The sequence below is a fragment of the Carlito syrichta genome, unplaced genomic scaffold (assembly GCF_000164805.1).
Source record: "Carlito syrichta isolate Samal-C Ts95f unplaced genomic scaffold, Tarsius_syrichta-2.0.1 Scaffold123411, whole genome shotgun sequence".
Classification (NCBI taxonomy): domain Eukaryota; kingdom Metazoa; phylum Chordata; class Mammalia; order Primates; family Tarsiidae; genus Carlito; species Carlito syrichta.
Genome location: NW_007067507.1, coordinates 6,319 through 20,182, shown reverse-complemented (window position 1 = coordinate 20,182; position 13,864 = coordinate 6,319). Strand labels below are relative to the sequence as shown.

Genomic DNA, 13,864 nt, shown 5'->3' with positions numbered 1-13,864 from the left:
CCACCGCAGCCTCGACTTGCTGGGATCCCGCGATCCTTCCACCTCAGCCTTCCAAGGAGCTGGAATTACAGGCATGTGCTACCACGCCCGGCTGATTTTTTTCTGATTTATTGTAGAGATGAGGTCTTGCTGCCCAGGCGGGTCTCGAATCCACGGGCTCAGGCAATCCACTCACCTCAGCCTCCCAAAGGCGCGGGATTACAGGCTGAGCCACCAAGCCCGGCTTTGCTTTACATTTTAAAAACCTCTTTAGTGCCTGGCTTGAGAGGGGACAGCTGGAGCCTCCCATGTGCTTCTGCGTTCAGTCTGTTCTAATACCACATGCCACACAGCCACTGGAAAATGCCACAATGCACTTGTGAAAGAAGGAGAGAGACAAAGGCCAATATTGATAACGAAATAGTTTTGGTCCCCTGTCCCCTTTGGGAGGGTCTCAAAGATTCCCAGAAATCCTCAGACCACACTTGGAGAAGCACCATATTAAAAAAGAGAAACTTGGTCGGGCATGGTAGCTCACACCTGTAGTTCCAGCAATTTGGGGAGGTTGAGACAGGAGGACTGCTTGAGATCAGAATTTTGAGACCTGCCTAGGCAGCATGGCAAGACCTCATCTCTACAGAAAATGCTTAAAAATTAGCCAGGCATGGTGGCACATACCCATAATCCCAGCTATTTGGGAGGCTGAGGTGGGAGGATTGCTGAAGCCCAGAAGTTTGAGGCCACAGTGAGCTATGATTGCACCACTACACTCCAGCCTGTGTGACAGAGCGAGAGATCCTGTCTGCCCCACCATTCTCAAAAAAGCAGAAGCTCTACCTGCTGGGCTCCGGCAAACCTTCTGCCTCAGCTTTCCAAGTAGCTGGAACTACAGGCGCGCGCTACCACGCCCGGCTAATTTTTTTTATTTATTGTAGAGATGAGGTCTCGCCAAGTTGCCCAGGTGGGTTACCCGTGGGCTCAGGCAATCCACTCACGTCAGCCTCCCAAAGTGCAGGATTACAGACTGAGCCACTGAGCCTGGCTAGAAGCTTTTTTAAGGTAACCGAATTGATTCTTCCTTTTAAATCCCTCAGATTTTGTCAATTATCTTTAGTTGTATCTCAGGACCATTGATATGGAAAGGATCTCTGATGTTGGACTTATTGAATATAATGCGTGGTTGAGACCAAAATAATAATACCTGTGCTTCTTTCAAATATGTAATACATAGAGTCCATTTCAATAGAGCTTCTCCTATATTGAGAAACAACGGTTGTATATTTCAAAGAAAAAGGCTACTGCTTATTGGGGGGTTCTTCCTACACTGTAATAAATTTGTTCTTGAATATTATCTATTTTATTCCAGCACTGTGGGTGGCCAACTCTAAGTGGACTGAAGAACCTTGCATGGGCCGCCCTTAACAGCTGTAAGTTAACCGTGTTCAACATGTTTCTCGGATGCACATTGGGAAGAGGATATAGAAACTCTGGTCAACACACAGCTAAAGAGACAGCAGATTCCTCCACCACAAAGAAGACTCTTCCTAGCCCTAGGAGAGCCTATCTTAAACCCAAAAGATATAAAACTCAGAAAACAACGCTCACCAGTTGTTCCTCCTCCAGGTTGGGAGTCAGCTGAAATGATTCCAGGATATCTCAAGCATCGGAAATCTAACCCATATCGGTAATAGTAATACTATGAAAAAGAGAAATCTTACTCAAAAAAAGAATCTTTTACATCAGAGCAATGCAAAGAAATAACATTTCTGAAATATCATTCCATGTAGTTATACTAAAGTTCTCCTAAAGAAAGTGAAGATGTCAGGATTGTCAAGAATTGCTTATTTATCTTTAACAAACAATTCTTTTTTTTTTTCTGAGTCAGAGTCTCACTCTGTTGCCCAGGCTGGCGTGCAGTGGCATGCTCATGGTCATCGCAGCCTCGACATGCTGGCCTCAGGCGATTCTTCCACCTCAGCCTTCCAAGTAGCCGGAACTACAGACAGGCACTACCACACGCGGCTAATTTTTTGGTTTTTGTAGAGACGAGATCTTGCCAAGTTGCCCAGGCTGGTCTCGAAACCCTGAGCTCAGGCAATCCTCTCACCTCTGCTCCCAAAGTGCTGGGATGACAGTGAGCCACTGCGCCCAGCAACAAACAACTCTTTTAAGTTTTCATCTTCAAAAGAGTCAGCATGTTGGTGATACATCAATACTGCAAATGCCAAATGAGCCTACAGTAGGGACTTTTGACCTTTCTTTTCACCGTCCTAAGCAATGTTGCGTGGGTAAGTCCTGGCACTGCAGCATTGGGAAGAGTAGATGGGAGAAGACCAGTGACTAGGATAGGTCAGCTCCAGGACTAGACAGCGAATACAATTTACTAAAGAGTTATGCAGACAAACAGTATTTTTTTTTAGATTGGAAAATATAGCTTATTTAGAAAGTAGATGAGAGAAAGAGAGAAAGAGAGAGAAAATTCACCTCCCCAAGGCAGAGGAAGGGACCAAAGCTAGGAAACATGACCTGACCAGTACTTAGCAAAGCAATGGCTACAAAGAGTATTTTTTTTTGAGTTGGAGTCTCTCTCTATTGCCCAGCTTCAGTGCAGTGGCACGCTCACGGTCACCACAGCCTTGACCTGCCGGGCTCTGGCGATCCTTCTGCCTCAGCCTTCCAAGTAGCTGGAACTACAGATGTGCACCACGATGCCCGGCTAATTTTTTGGTTTATCGTAGAGACGAGGACTCGCCAAGTTGCCCGGGCTGGTCTTGAACCTGCGGGCTCAGGCAATCCTCTCACCTCAGCTTCCCAAAGTGCTGGGATGACAGGTTTGAGCCACCGAGCCCAGCAAGAGTATTTTTTAAAAGATGTTCATGAGTTGGGCTCAGTGGATCAGCCTGTCATCTCAGCACTTTGGGAGGCCAAGGCAAGTGGACTGCCTGAGCCCGTAGGTTTGAGACCAGCCCAGACAGCTTGGCAAGACCTCGTCTCTACCGTAAATCAAAAATTAGGAAAAAAAGATGCTGATGAAAAGAGGGACCCATGCGCGGGGAACCTAGGAAGTGTGAGTGTTCTCACGCGGCTGCAGAAACGTGCTGAGGAGGTGTTCAGGAGCTTTGGATTCGTGACTCTTGGCAAACACGGTGAGGCAAGGAAGCAACCCTGGAGGCTAAGATGGGGAAAAGCGAGAGCTCCTTCAAGGAGGAACCAGCAAGTGCTTGAGGCAAACATAACAAGAAAGAGAACAGAGTGCTTTGCCCAGGGCGCATCCGACCCTATGGCCGAGCGCGGCTTACTTCTCCCATGAGCTCCGCGTGGACCTTGGACACCCCATAGATGGTCCTGGGTCTCTGGACGCAGAGATCCGGGGTTGGGTTCCGGGGAGAGGTGGGTCCGAAGGCCCCGATCGTGCTGGGCACAAACAACCGCAGCTTATGTTCCGCCGCAACATCCAGAATGTTATGCAGTCCTGAAACGAACAGACACCGCCGTCAACCGAGAAAGTCTCTTCCTTCCAAAGAACTGGAAAAGCTGGCGAGCAGGTCAGGCCGGGTCAGAGCCAGAGGCTTACCTGTGATGTTCACGGCTCTCGCCAGGGACACGTTCGCTTCCCCAACGGCACTGAGCAAAGCGCTATAATGAAGCAGCCAGGTGATACGGTTGTTGACCACGATCTCGCGGAGATTCTTGTAATCCAGGATGTCGGAATAGATAAACGGGCCTACGAGGAACACAAAGTGAAACCGCAGACGGAAAGAAGCCCGGGGTTTGAAGAACTACGTGGACCTCTCCCCTCTCCCTCACTGACTTGTGAATTTCTTCGGTAGCGGTTTGGTATCTCATGCAGGCGTGTGCTATGCAGCATTTTTTTTTATTTTTATTTTTTGAGTTGGAGTCTCACTCTGTCGCCCAGACTAGAGTGCAGGGCCGCTCCCGGCCACCGCAGCCTCGCCCTGCTGGGCTCCGGCGATCCTTTTCTTATGGAATACTAACAAGTCACAGCCACCCTAAGGCCCCGATAGCGAATGCTTCTGTGGTACCTGGATGTGTCAAGCACCATTCTAGGGGCTTTACGTATATTTCTCTCTCAGACAGCCTTGACAGTAGATACAGCTTACAGCCGAGGAAACTGAGTCACAGAGCAATAAAGCAGCTTGCCAGGCTCAGAAAACAAGTGGAAGAACTGGGATCTCAACTAGACAGCTGGTTCCAGAGTTGGGGCTGTTGATTTCACTCGATTAAAAGCCGCACATTTGGAGCCTGAGGCAGGAGGACTGCCAGAGCTCAGGAGTTTGAGACCAGCCCGGGCAACACAACAAGACCCTTTTCTACAAAAAAGTTTATTTTTAGCCAGGCTCGGTGGCTCAGCCTGTAATCTCACGCTTTGGGAGGCTGAAGTGAGTGGATTGCCTGAGCCCGCAGGTTCGAGACCCGCCTGGGCAACTTGGCGAGACCTCATCTCTACAATAAATCAAAAAGTCAGCCGGGCGTGGTAACACGCGCCTGTAGTTCCAGCTACTTGGAAGGCTGAGGCGGAAGGATCGCCGGAGCCCAGCAGACCGAGGCTACGGCGGCCATGAGCTTGCCACTGCACTCCAGCCTGGGAGACAGTGAGACTCCAACTCAAAAAATAAAAAATAAATAAAAAGAGAAATTCTACATTGTAATATCAGGATTAATTTCTCCGAATTTTTAAAGCCTTTTATCTCATTACAGAACTTGATTTTTGTGTCCCCTCTGAGCCACTAAGTTAACTAAAATTGCAAAAAAGTCAGGAATCAAAGTTTGTCTGTTTGCAGTGAGTCAGAGTCTCACTCTGTCATCCCGGCTGGAGCATGGCAGCGCGATCACGGCTCACCACAGTCTTGCCCTCCTGTGCTCAGGCTCTATTCCCTCCTCAGCCTCCTAACTAGCTGGGAGTATAGACATGCCCAGCTGATTTTTAAATTTTCTTGTAGAGATGAGCTCTCACTATGCTGTACAGGCTGGTCTCAAACTCCCAGGCTTAAGTAATCCTCCCACTTTGGTCTCCCAAAGGGCTGAGATTCTCTATGGCTATCCCACCCTGAACGCACCAGATCTCATCTGATCTCAAAAGCTAAGCAGGTTTGGGTGTGGTGAGTACTTGGAAGGAGGACCAGAGTGCTGAGATTATAGGCATGAGCTTCTGTGTCTGGTCAAAAAAATCTATGATATTTTAAAGTGTCATAACAATGCCTCGGCAACTTTTTTTTTTTTTGAGTCCGAGTCTCACTCTGTCGCCCAGGTTGGAGAGCAATGTCACCCTCATGACTACCACAGCCTTGGCCTGCTGGGCTCAGGCAACCTTTCCACCTCAGCCTCCCAAGTAAGCACACCATGTCTGGCTAATTTTGTATTTTTTGTAGAGATGAGGTCTCATCACGTTGCCCAGGTCTCAAACCCTGGGCTCAGACAATCCTCCCGCCTCTGCCTCCCAAAGTGCTGGGATTACAGGCGTGAGCCACCACTCCCGGCCAATAACTTCCCTTTCTTTGATTCACAAACCTGGTTATGAGCTGCCACACGCACCAGTTCCATGACCCACCCCTTAACTGCATTTCGAATATGAACGATGAAAACCAAACATGACCTACGGATCGCTTACCACTTTGGAAGACATGGTCAGGGGGCTTCCTTATGTCAGACAGAATCACATTGTCCTTCCCGAATCGCTTCCTAAAGGGAGAATCAAAACGTACAAACGGGCAACATCTAGGGTACCACAGACCCTATGAAAGCAATCTTTTTAAGTAGGAACTGTAATTTTGTCAGCCTCCAAATCCCTCCTTCCTCTTCCACGCCTTCAGTTCTTGCCTCTCTCACGCTCAGGCCGCTTGTGCCTGGCCACCACCCCATCTTCTGTTTCTATTCTCACCCCCCCGTTGACCCTGTGGCCGTCGCCAATTTCTCCCCTTACCCCTAGAGTTTTTACCCCTCCCTCCTCATTCTTCTCTACCCTCCTCTTATTCTATTATCCTCCTCTCTCCAAATCCCACACTGCTCACTTCCAATTTCTCCCTGCACGTCCCTCTGCGTCCAAACAACAAAAAGCCAAGCGATTCACTCAGAGCTGTGCATCTCTCTTCACCCCAAGAGAGACAGCAGAGAGCAGAGGAGACAGTCTAGAGATGCTAATTTCAGCAAAGGGCCCGCAATGAGTCTGTGATATTAAAAAGCAAAATGAAATGTGTTTTAAGCAGTTGGCTAGATACGCTATCTTAAAAACGGTAGAGGGTTGCTGGGTGCGGTGGCTCATGCCTAGCATCCCAACATTTTGGGAGATCGAGGTGAGAGGATGGCCTGAGCCCACAGGTTTGAGACCAGTCTGGGCAACTTGGAGAGATCTTGTCGCAACAATAAATCAAAAAATTAGCCAGGCATGGTGCGCGCACCTGTAGTTCCAGCTACTTGGAAGGCTGAGGCAGAAGGATACTGGGGCCCAGCAGGTCGAAGCTGTGGTGGCCCTGAGCACGCCACTGTACTCCGGCCTGGGTGACAGAGTAAGACTCTGACTCAAAACAAACAAACAAACAAACAAAAACGGTAGAGGGAAAGAGGCGAGAAAGAAGAAAGTTAAATGGCATCCAAGACAAGCTTCGCAGACCTAAGAAATCAACTTTTAAGTTTTTAGGGCTCTTACCTCAAAAGGGTAGCAAGCCCCACTCCCAGCTGGCCAAGACCCCCTGGATGAAGAAGAAAAAAGGGGAATTTCAATTAAAATCTAACTAGTTCAACGATTCCCAGAATATAATAACTGAAGGAGACTAGTGTTCAATGTCAGCTAGTTAGAAAAGTCCTAGGTAGAGCTGGCACGACTGCTGCTTCCTTCGACTCTTCTCGGCGACGCAGGGGAGCACTTTGGACACATGATGGCCTTCTCCAGCCTAGGACAGAGATCAGGACAGCCAATACTGTCTTCAAAGACAAAACTCTCTCCAGCAAGAAGAGATACATCACAGGAAAGGCACGCATGGGTCTGGCATTTCTCCGAGCTGGAGCTCGCTCCCACATTCGTTATTTTGATTGACTCTGAAGCTCGTATGCTGTGGGCGCCAAATTCATTCAAAACCAACACAAACAGCTTGGGATCAACCTCTGGTGGGATTATACAGAATCCCCTCCTCCATTATAAATGGACCGGGGTATGAAAGGACAAGGAGACAGGGACAAACCAAGAAATCCTCTGAAAAAAGGGCAGATAACCACACTGACAAGCCACGAAGAAAGTTAAAAACAAACGGGAAATTTTCCTGATCTAGAAGCTTAAAGTTGCCACTGATAGAAATGGGAGAGCCAGGAGGCTAGGAGCACCTCTGGGAGAGGACAACAGTACGTTTCATCTGGGAGAAACTAATGAGGCAAAAACATATAAAAGTAAGATTTCCCGTAAACATTGGTTGACATGGGAATAAAACCAGGCACTGCGAAAGGTCTGACATTAGTGAAGACAGAAGGGACTAGAGCACACATACAGCAAGATGGGTGAATTAGGAAAAGCACAGAGGGAAATCGACTACGCTTGAAACTCATTTGCAGCACACAAAGAGACCAGGCACGATGGCTCATGCCTGTAACCTGAGCACTTCGGGAGGCCAAGGCGGGAGGACTGCTTGAGTCCAGCAATTTGAGACCAGCCTATGCAACATGGTGAGACTTCATCTCTACAAAATAAATACATAAATAAAATAAAAAATTAGTTGGGCATTGTGGTATGTACCTAGTTCCAGCTACTCAGGAGGCTGAGGAAGAAGGGTTGCCTGAACCCAGGAGGTCGAGGCTGTGGTGAGCCATGATCATGCCACTGCACTGCAGCCTGGATGACAGAGTGAGAACCCCCCCGAGAAAAGAAGAGAAACAGAGAGAAAATCGTGAGGAAAGTAAAAAGGAAAATGATGTAAAGCCAAGGGAAGAAAACCTGGAGGGAGGAGAAAGAGATAAAACGTGTCAATCAAGTCAGAGATGGACTTGGGTTGGCTGGACGCCACAGAGCAAGGTCTGGAGTGAGAAGGGTACAGAATCAGGTAATGATCATGTTCAAGGTACGGAGGGTCAGGCAGCGAGTCTGGTAATGATGAGCTTGATGGTGACAATAGGCTCACAGATGACAATGAGCTCCACGAGGATGGTGAGCTCAATGGCGATGAGTTCAGTGGTGAAAACGAGCTCGATGGCGGTGAACTCAACGACAACGATGGTGATGACAAGCTCGATGGTAACAGTGGGTTCAAGGACCATGATGAGCTCCGCGAGGATGATGAGTTCGATGATGATGATGAGCTCAATGGCAATGAGCTCAGTGGCGAAAATGAGCTCAACGGCGACGACGAGTTCAACGGCAAAGATGAGCTCAATGGCGATGAGGAGTTCCATGGCAAAGATGAGCTCAACAGCGACGACAAGTTCAATGGCGAAGATGAGCTCAATGGCAATGAGTTCAGTGGTGAAAATGAGCTCAATGGCGGTGAACTCAACGACAACAATGGTGATGACAAGCTCAATGGTAACAGTGGGTTCAAGGACCATGATGAGCTCCACGAGGATGATAAGTTTGATGATGATGATGAGCTCAGTGGCAATGAGCTCAACGGCGACGACGAGTTCAACGGCGAAGATTAGCTCAACAGCGATGAGCTCAAGGACAACGATGGTGATGACAACCTCGATGGTGACAATGAGCTTGATGGCAACAAGGTCTTTGGGCAGACAATAACTTATCATCTCTATTTCCACACAAACATGCGTAACAGTTTGGGATGAATAACTCCGAGTTTAGGTTGAGAATTTTGGCCAAGGAAAGGCATGCCTGACTCCAGAATCAATGCTCTAGTCCCGGCACCCTTCCGAACCATCAGCCTTCACTCCCTAGACTGATCCTAATATGGAAAGGAACCAAGTTCCAGAGCAGCTGTTCGGCCCCCAGGTTCCTAGGTCCCTTCCAACAATAATAGAATTATCGCGGGGAAACCAAGCACAACAGTGATAACATAAGGATTTTAGATTTACAATACTATAGAAAAAGCCAACAATGAAAAAGGCATTTGGGTGTGGTGGCTCACACCTGTAATCCCAACACTTTGGGAGGTGGAGGCAAGAGAATTTCCTGAGCTCAGGGGTTCAACACCAGCCTGAGCAACATGACGAGACGGTGTCTCTACAATAAATTTTTTTTAAAAAATCAACTGGGCATGATGATGCATGCCTGTGGCTCCAGCTACTTGGAAGGCTGAGGCAGAAGGGTCACCTGGGTCCAGCAGGTTGAGCCTGTGGTGGCTGTGAGTGTGCCACTGCATTCCAGCCTGAGCGACAGAGTGAGACTCAAAAGAAAAGAAGAAAAGAAAAAGGCAGTGTCTGATCAACAAGATTAGCTGCTGTAATTAAAAATTGTGTATTATGAGAAACCTCATATTCTGAAATCCTTTTCATAGTGTAGCAAATAAATCAAGACTCTGGATGTCACCTAGCCAAGCCTGTTTTTGCTGTATTATCTGCTACAGGGACAAGCGGGACAGGGAGATTCGGATGGCATATTGCACACTTCAAAAGCAAAGGCACAGTCACAAAGCAGCAGCACAGACAAGAAAGAAGCCACAAAGTCGGGAAAAAGAAAAAACCAACCTGTAATTAAGACTCGTGGATGGTCTGTTTCAGAGAAAGAGGCAGAGTGGAAGTTGGCGTCTGCTGGAATTTGTCGAGGGGAGACGCCCAGAAACCGGACTGGCAGGACAGATGTCCAACAGCCACAGGCCAGGCTCCGCACCATTTGGCCCACGGCTTGCCTCAGCATCCCAATGGACGGCATGTCCTTTTCAAAGACCCTGTAAGGAAAAAGAGGCAGAGTTAACTTTGTTACTTCTTCCTACTCTCCCAGCCCTTGGCCACAAACACCTCCACCGAAACCAACTGATTGTCAACTAATGAGCGAAGCCACATTTTAAACTTCGGGAATTCCTCATCAACGAGGGTACCCGCATAATGAACACCTGTATACATAACCCCGAATTGTACCCTACATCTTTAAGATAAAAAAATTAAAAGTTGAAAAAAAAATAAAATAAAATAAAATTTAAGACTTGAACTAAAGAGACTGCTAAGTTCACCGACAGGAAGCCAGTCGAGTCCCGACTGAGAGCCAGGCCCTGTGATCAAGGGATAAAGTGTTGCTCACATAAAGTCCAGGCAACAAAGGCCACATGGAGATGTAGAACTGACTTCGTACCATGCTGACGCCAACTGGGATCTGAAGCCACGGAGAGCGTGAACTGTGAGGAGAGCCTAAACATCCCCAAAACAAAGTCAATGGATCCTGGGAAACAAATCTTGACTACAACTGTTACCAACACGTCCACACACCATCTGAGGCTACAAACAGGTTCTAGATTAAATAACATAGTGACCCATCAATCTTGTATTAACACTCAGATGTTATCTTTGGAACAAGCCAGACTCAACAAGCAGATGGTTAAGATACAAAGCCCTCTGGCAATATTTAGTAAGCTACGGATGGGTGCCTTTTGTTTTATGGCCATCTCCTTAGAAAAGTTCCTTCAGAAAAGCCACGTTCTTATTGTTTCAACGATGACATCAATTTAATATAGTCTAGTTCCTCTTCCTGTCAGCTTTGCCGTCGGCTGATCACGAGACCAGTCACTGGCCTCAAGAGGTCAAGATGGTTCAATCACATGTGACTTGAGACTTCCATTTTCACCACTCTGCACCCAACACTCAGGCAAGCATGTCACAATGGAAACCAGAGCTACCCAGCCTGCTTTGCTGGTTCTGACAGCAATCTTCCTGCCCCTCCACCCCCACCCAAAGACAGGCCTGCGAGACACCACACACACGGACCTGCGGCCCCCACCCGCCTACTCACACACAGGGTAGGTGAGTCTTCAGAGTCAGCTGAGGTGTCCTAGTCCTTCAACCGTCTTACATTTTGCAATAAAAAGGGATACACAGTAAACCAACCACAGGTGAAGATGCTTCCAGTGAGGTCAGAACTTGTCCTCACCTCAGGGCCTTTGAGTCGATTTAAGACAGTCACTCTAAGTTAAAACACCAGGGGTGGCAGAGGCTTTCCTGCAATCCTTAATCAAGCCCAAACCCAAACTATACAAACGAAAGGAAAATACCGTCTTCTGAAAATACACACTCCATACCCTTTACAGGTCAGAAGAGTCCTGCTCTTCCATATACTGAAATAAGGCGAGTGGAACCCCAGAGGCTTCTGCTGGATCAGTGACTTGGCCCACCAGGGACAGAAACAAAGCACTGAAAACCCTCCATCTCGGTCAAGGTTCCTGCATGGGTGAACAGACCAGAACCTTCCCACCGTGGACACATCTCTGGTTTCACTGTACAGGGTCAAGGTTACGTGTCAGGATTGACCGTGTTACAGTTGCCCAGGCTGGTCCAGAACTCTGGGCTCAAACAAGCCTGCCACCTCAGCCTACCAAAGTGCTGGGATTATGGGCATGAGCACCCAAGTTAAACTTAATACTCTTTTTTTTTTGAGGTGGAGTCTCACTGTCACCCAGGCTGGAGTGCAGTGGCACGCTCATGGCCACCACAGCCTCGACCTGCTGGGCTCAGGTGATCCTTCTGCCTCGGCCTTCCAAGCAGTTAGAACTACACGCGCAGGCCACCATACCCGACTAATTTTTTTTTTATTTTTTGTAGAGACAAAGTTTCACCAAGTTGCCCGGGCTGGAAATGTAATACTTTTAAGGCAGCAGTTCTCAAAGTTTTAAAATCTCAATACCCCTATACATTCTTAAAACTTGAGAACTCCAAGTTCTCAAGTTATGTGGACTGTATTTATTAATATATAAATATGTTTTGAGTTAGGGTCTCACTGTCGCCCAGGATGGAGTGCAGTGTACAATCACAGCTCACTGGAGCTTCAACCTTCTGGGCTCAAGCGATCCTTCCACCTCAGCCTCCTGAGTATCTGGGACTACAGGCACACACCACTGTGCCCAGCTCGTTTTTAAAAATTGTTTTTATGTAGAAACAAGGTCTCACTCTGTTGCCTAGACTAGTCTCAACTCTTGGGGCTCCAGCAATCTCCTGCCTCAGCCTCCCGAAGTGCTGGGATTACAGGCATAAGCCACCGTGCCTGGCCAATATTTACTGTAGAAATCAAACCTAAGAGCCAGGTTTGGTGGCTCAAGCCTGTAATCCCAGCACTTTGGGAGGCAGAGGGACTACCTGAGCCCACGGGCAATTTGGTAAGACCTCATCTCTGCAATAAATCAAAAAATTAGCCAGGCGTGGTGGCGCATGCCTGTAGTTCCAGCTACTTGGAAGGTTGAGGTGGAAGGACTGCCTGAGCCCAGCAGGTCGAGGCTGTGGTGGCCATGAGTATGCCACTGCACTCCAGCCTGGGCAACAGAGTGAGACTCTGACTCAAGAAAAAAAGAAATCAAAACTAAAAAACACTTAACATTTCTATTAATTCATTTTAAAACATTGACAAGCTGGGCACGGTGGCTCACGCCTGGAATCCCAGCACTTTGGGAGACTGAGGCGAGAGGATTACCTAAGCTCAGTGGTTCAAGATCAGCCTGGGCAACATGGTGAGACCTCATCTCTACAATAAGTCAAAAAATCAGCCAGACTTGGTGGCACATGCCTTGGTTCCAGTTACTTGGAGGGCTGCGGTGGAAAGATTGCCTGAGCCCAGCAGGTCGAGGCTGCAATAGCTATGACCTTGCCATTGTACTCCAGCCTGGAGTTGTTGTACTCTGGGGAAACCTCGTCTCTACAATAAATCAAAAAATCAGCCAGGCATGGTGGCACACGCCTGTGGTTCCAGCTACTTGGAAGGCTAAGGTAGAAGGATCACCTGAGTCCAATAGGTTGAGACTGCGGTGGCCTTGAGCGTGCCACTGCACTCCGACCTGTGTGACAGAGTGAGACTCCAACTCAAATAAATAAGTAAATAATAAATAAAACATTAACATATTTTTAAGGCGGGGCGCAGTGGCTCACGCCTATAATCCCAGCACTTTGGGAAGCTGAGGTGAGAGGATTGCCTGAACCCATGGGTTCCAGACTATCCTGGGAAACTTGGTGAGACCTCGTCTCTACAATAAATCAAAAAATTAGCTAGGCATGGAAGCATGCACCTGTAGTTCCAGCTACTTGGAAGGCTGAGGCAGAAGGATCACCTGAGCCCAGCAGGTCGAGGCTGCAGTAGCCATGAGTGTGCCACTGCACTCCAGTCTGGTTGACAGAGTGAGACTCTGACTCAAAAAAAAGAATAAATAAGCATATTTTTATCAAAACAACTATATTTTCCAAATACAAAAAGGATTAGTGAGAAGAGTGTCATTCTTTTACATTTTGTACGTCTCTTTGATATCTGCAATAATAAGGGGGGAAAAAGCTAAATTCTCATCTGCTTCTGTGCTCAATCTGTTTGTTACTTTGAGTGAAGTATATGAAAAAAATCCAAACACACAGCAAAGTGGTAAAAGGAAATCATATTTTATGAGTCTTTTCAGATAATTCTGGATATTCATGTTTGATACCACTCCAAACTTCAACACATGCTAGTTTCTTAAAGATGAGTTGCAATGCAGAACCTGAAACCTTATCAATGACCCCTTTGTACTTTGCTACATTAAAACTCACTGGTCTATCTAATGCTTTAAATGGACTTCTTACTCCCGTGTGACTTTGTAACTTTACGTACCAGCCATCTGAAAAATACTGGTTCAGTGAGTTATATGCATTATCCAAATATTAGCACACTTCAGTATACAAGATTTTAAAAATCCTACGGTTAATATCAACACTGCTCTCATCAGAAAAATTTTTTTTTTGGAGTCGGAGTCTCACTCTGTCGCCCAGGCTGGAG

General features: G+C 47.4%; 1 protein-coding gene across 1 annotated transcript in view; it reads right to left on the bottom strand.

Moving 5' to 3' along the window:
- The window catches only part of LOC103249783 (L-threonine 3-dehydrogenase, mitochondrial), a 12,811-nt gene extending 3,009 nt beyond the window's left edge, over positions 1-9,802 (bottom strand). The window contains exons 1-6 of the mRNA XM_008048409.1: positions 9,619-9,802; positions 6,644-6,686; positions 5,609-5,679; positions 3,554-3,703; positions 3,279-3,451; positions 1,585-1,675 (exon numbers count right to left, since the gene is read on the bottom strand). Of these exons, the coding sequence (XP_008046600.1) occupies positions 1,585-1,675; positions 3,279-3,451; positions 3,554-3,703; positions 5,609-5,679; positions 6,644-6,686; positions 9,619-9,802 (712 nt within the window). The remainder of the gene's footprint in view (positions 1-1,584; positions 1,676-3,278; positions 3,452-3,553; positions 3,704-5,608; positions 5,680-6,643; positions 6,687-9,618) is intronic.
- Between the last annotated feature and the right edge of the window lie 4,062 nt (positions 9,803-13,864).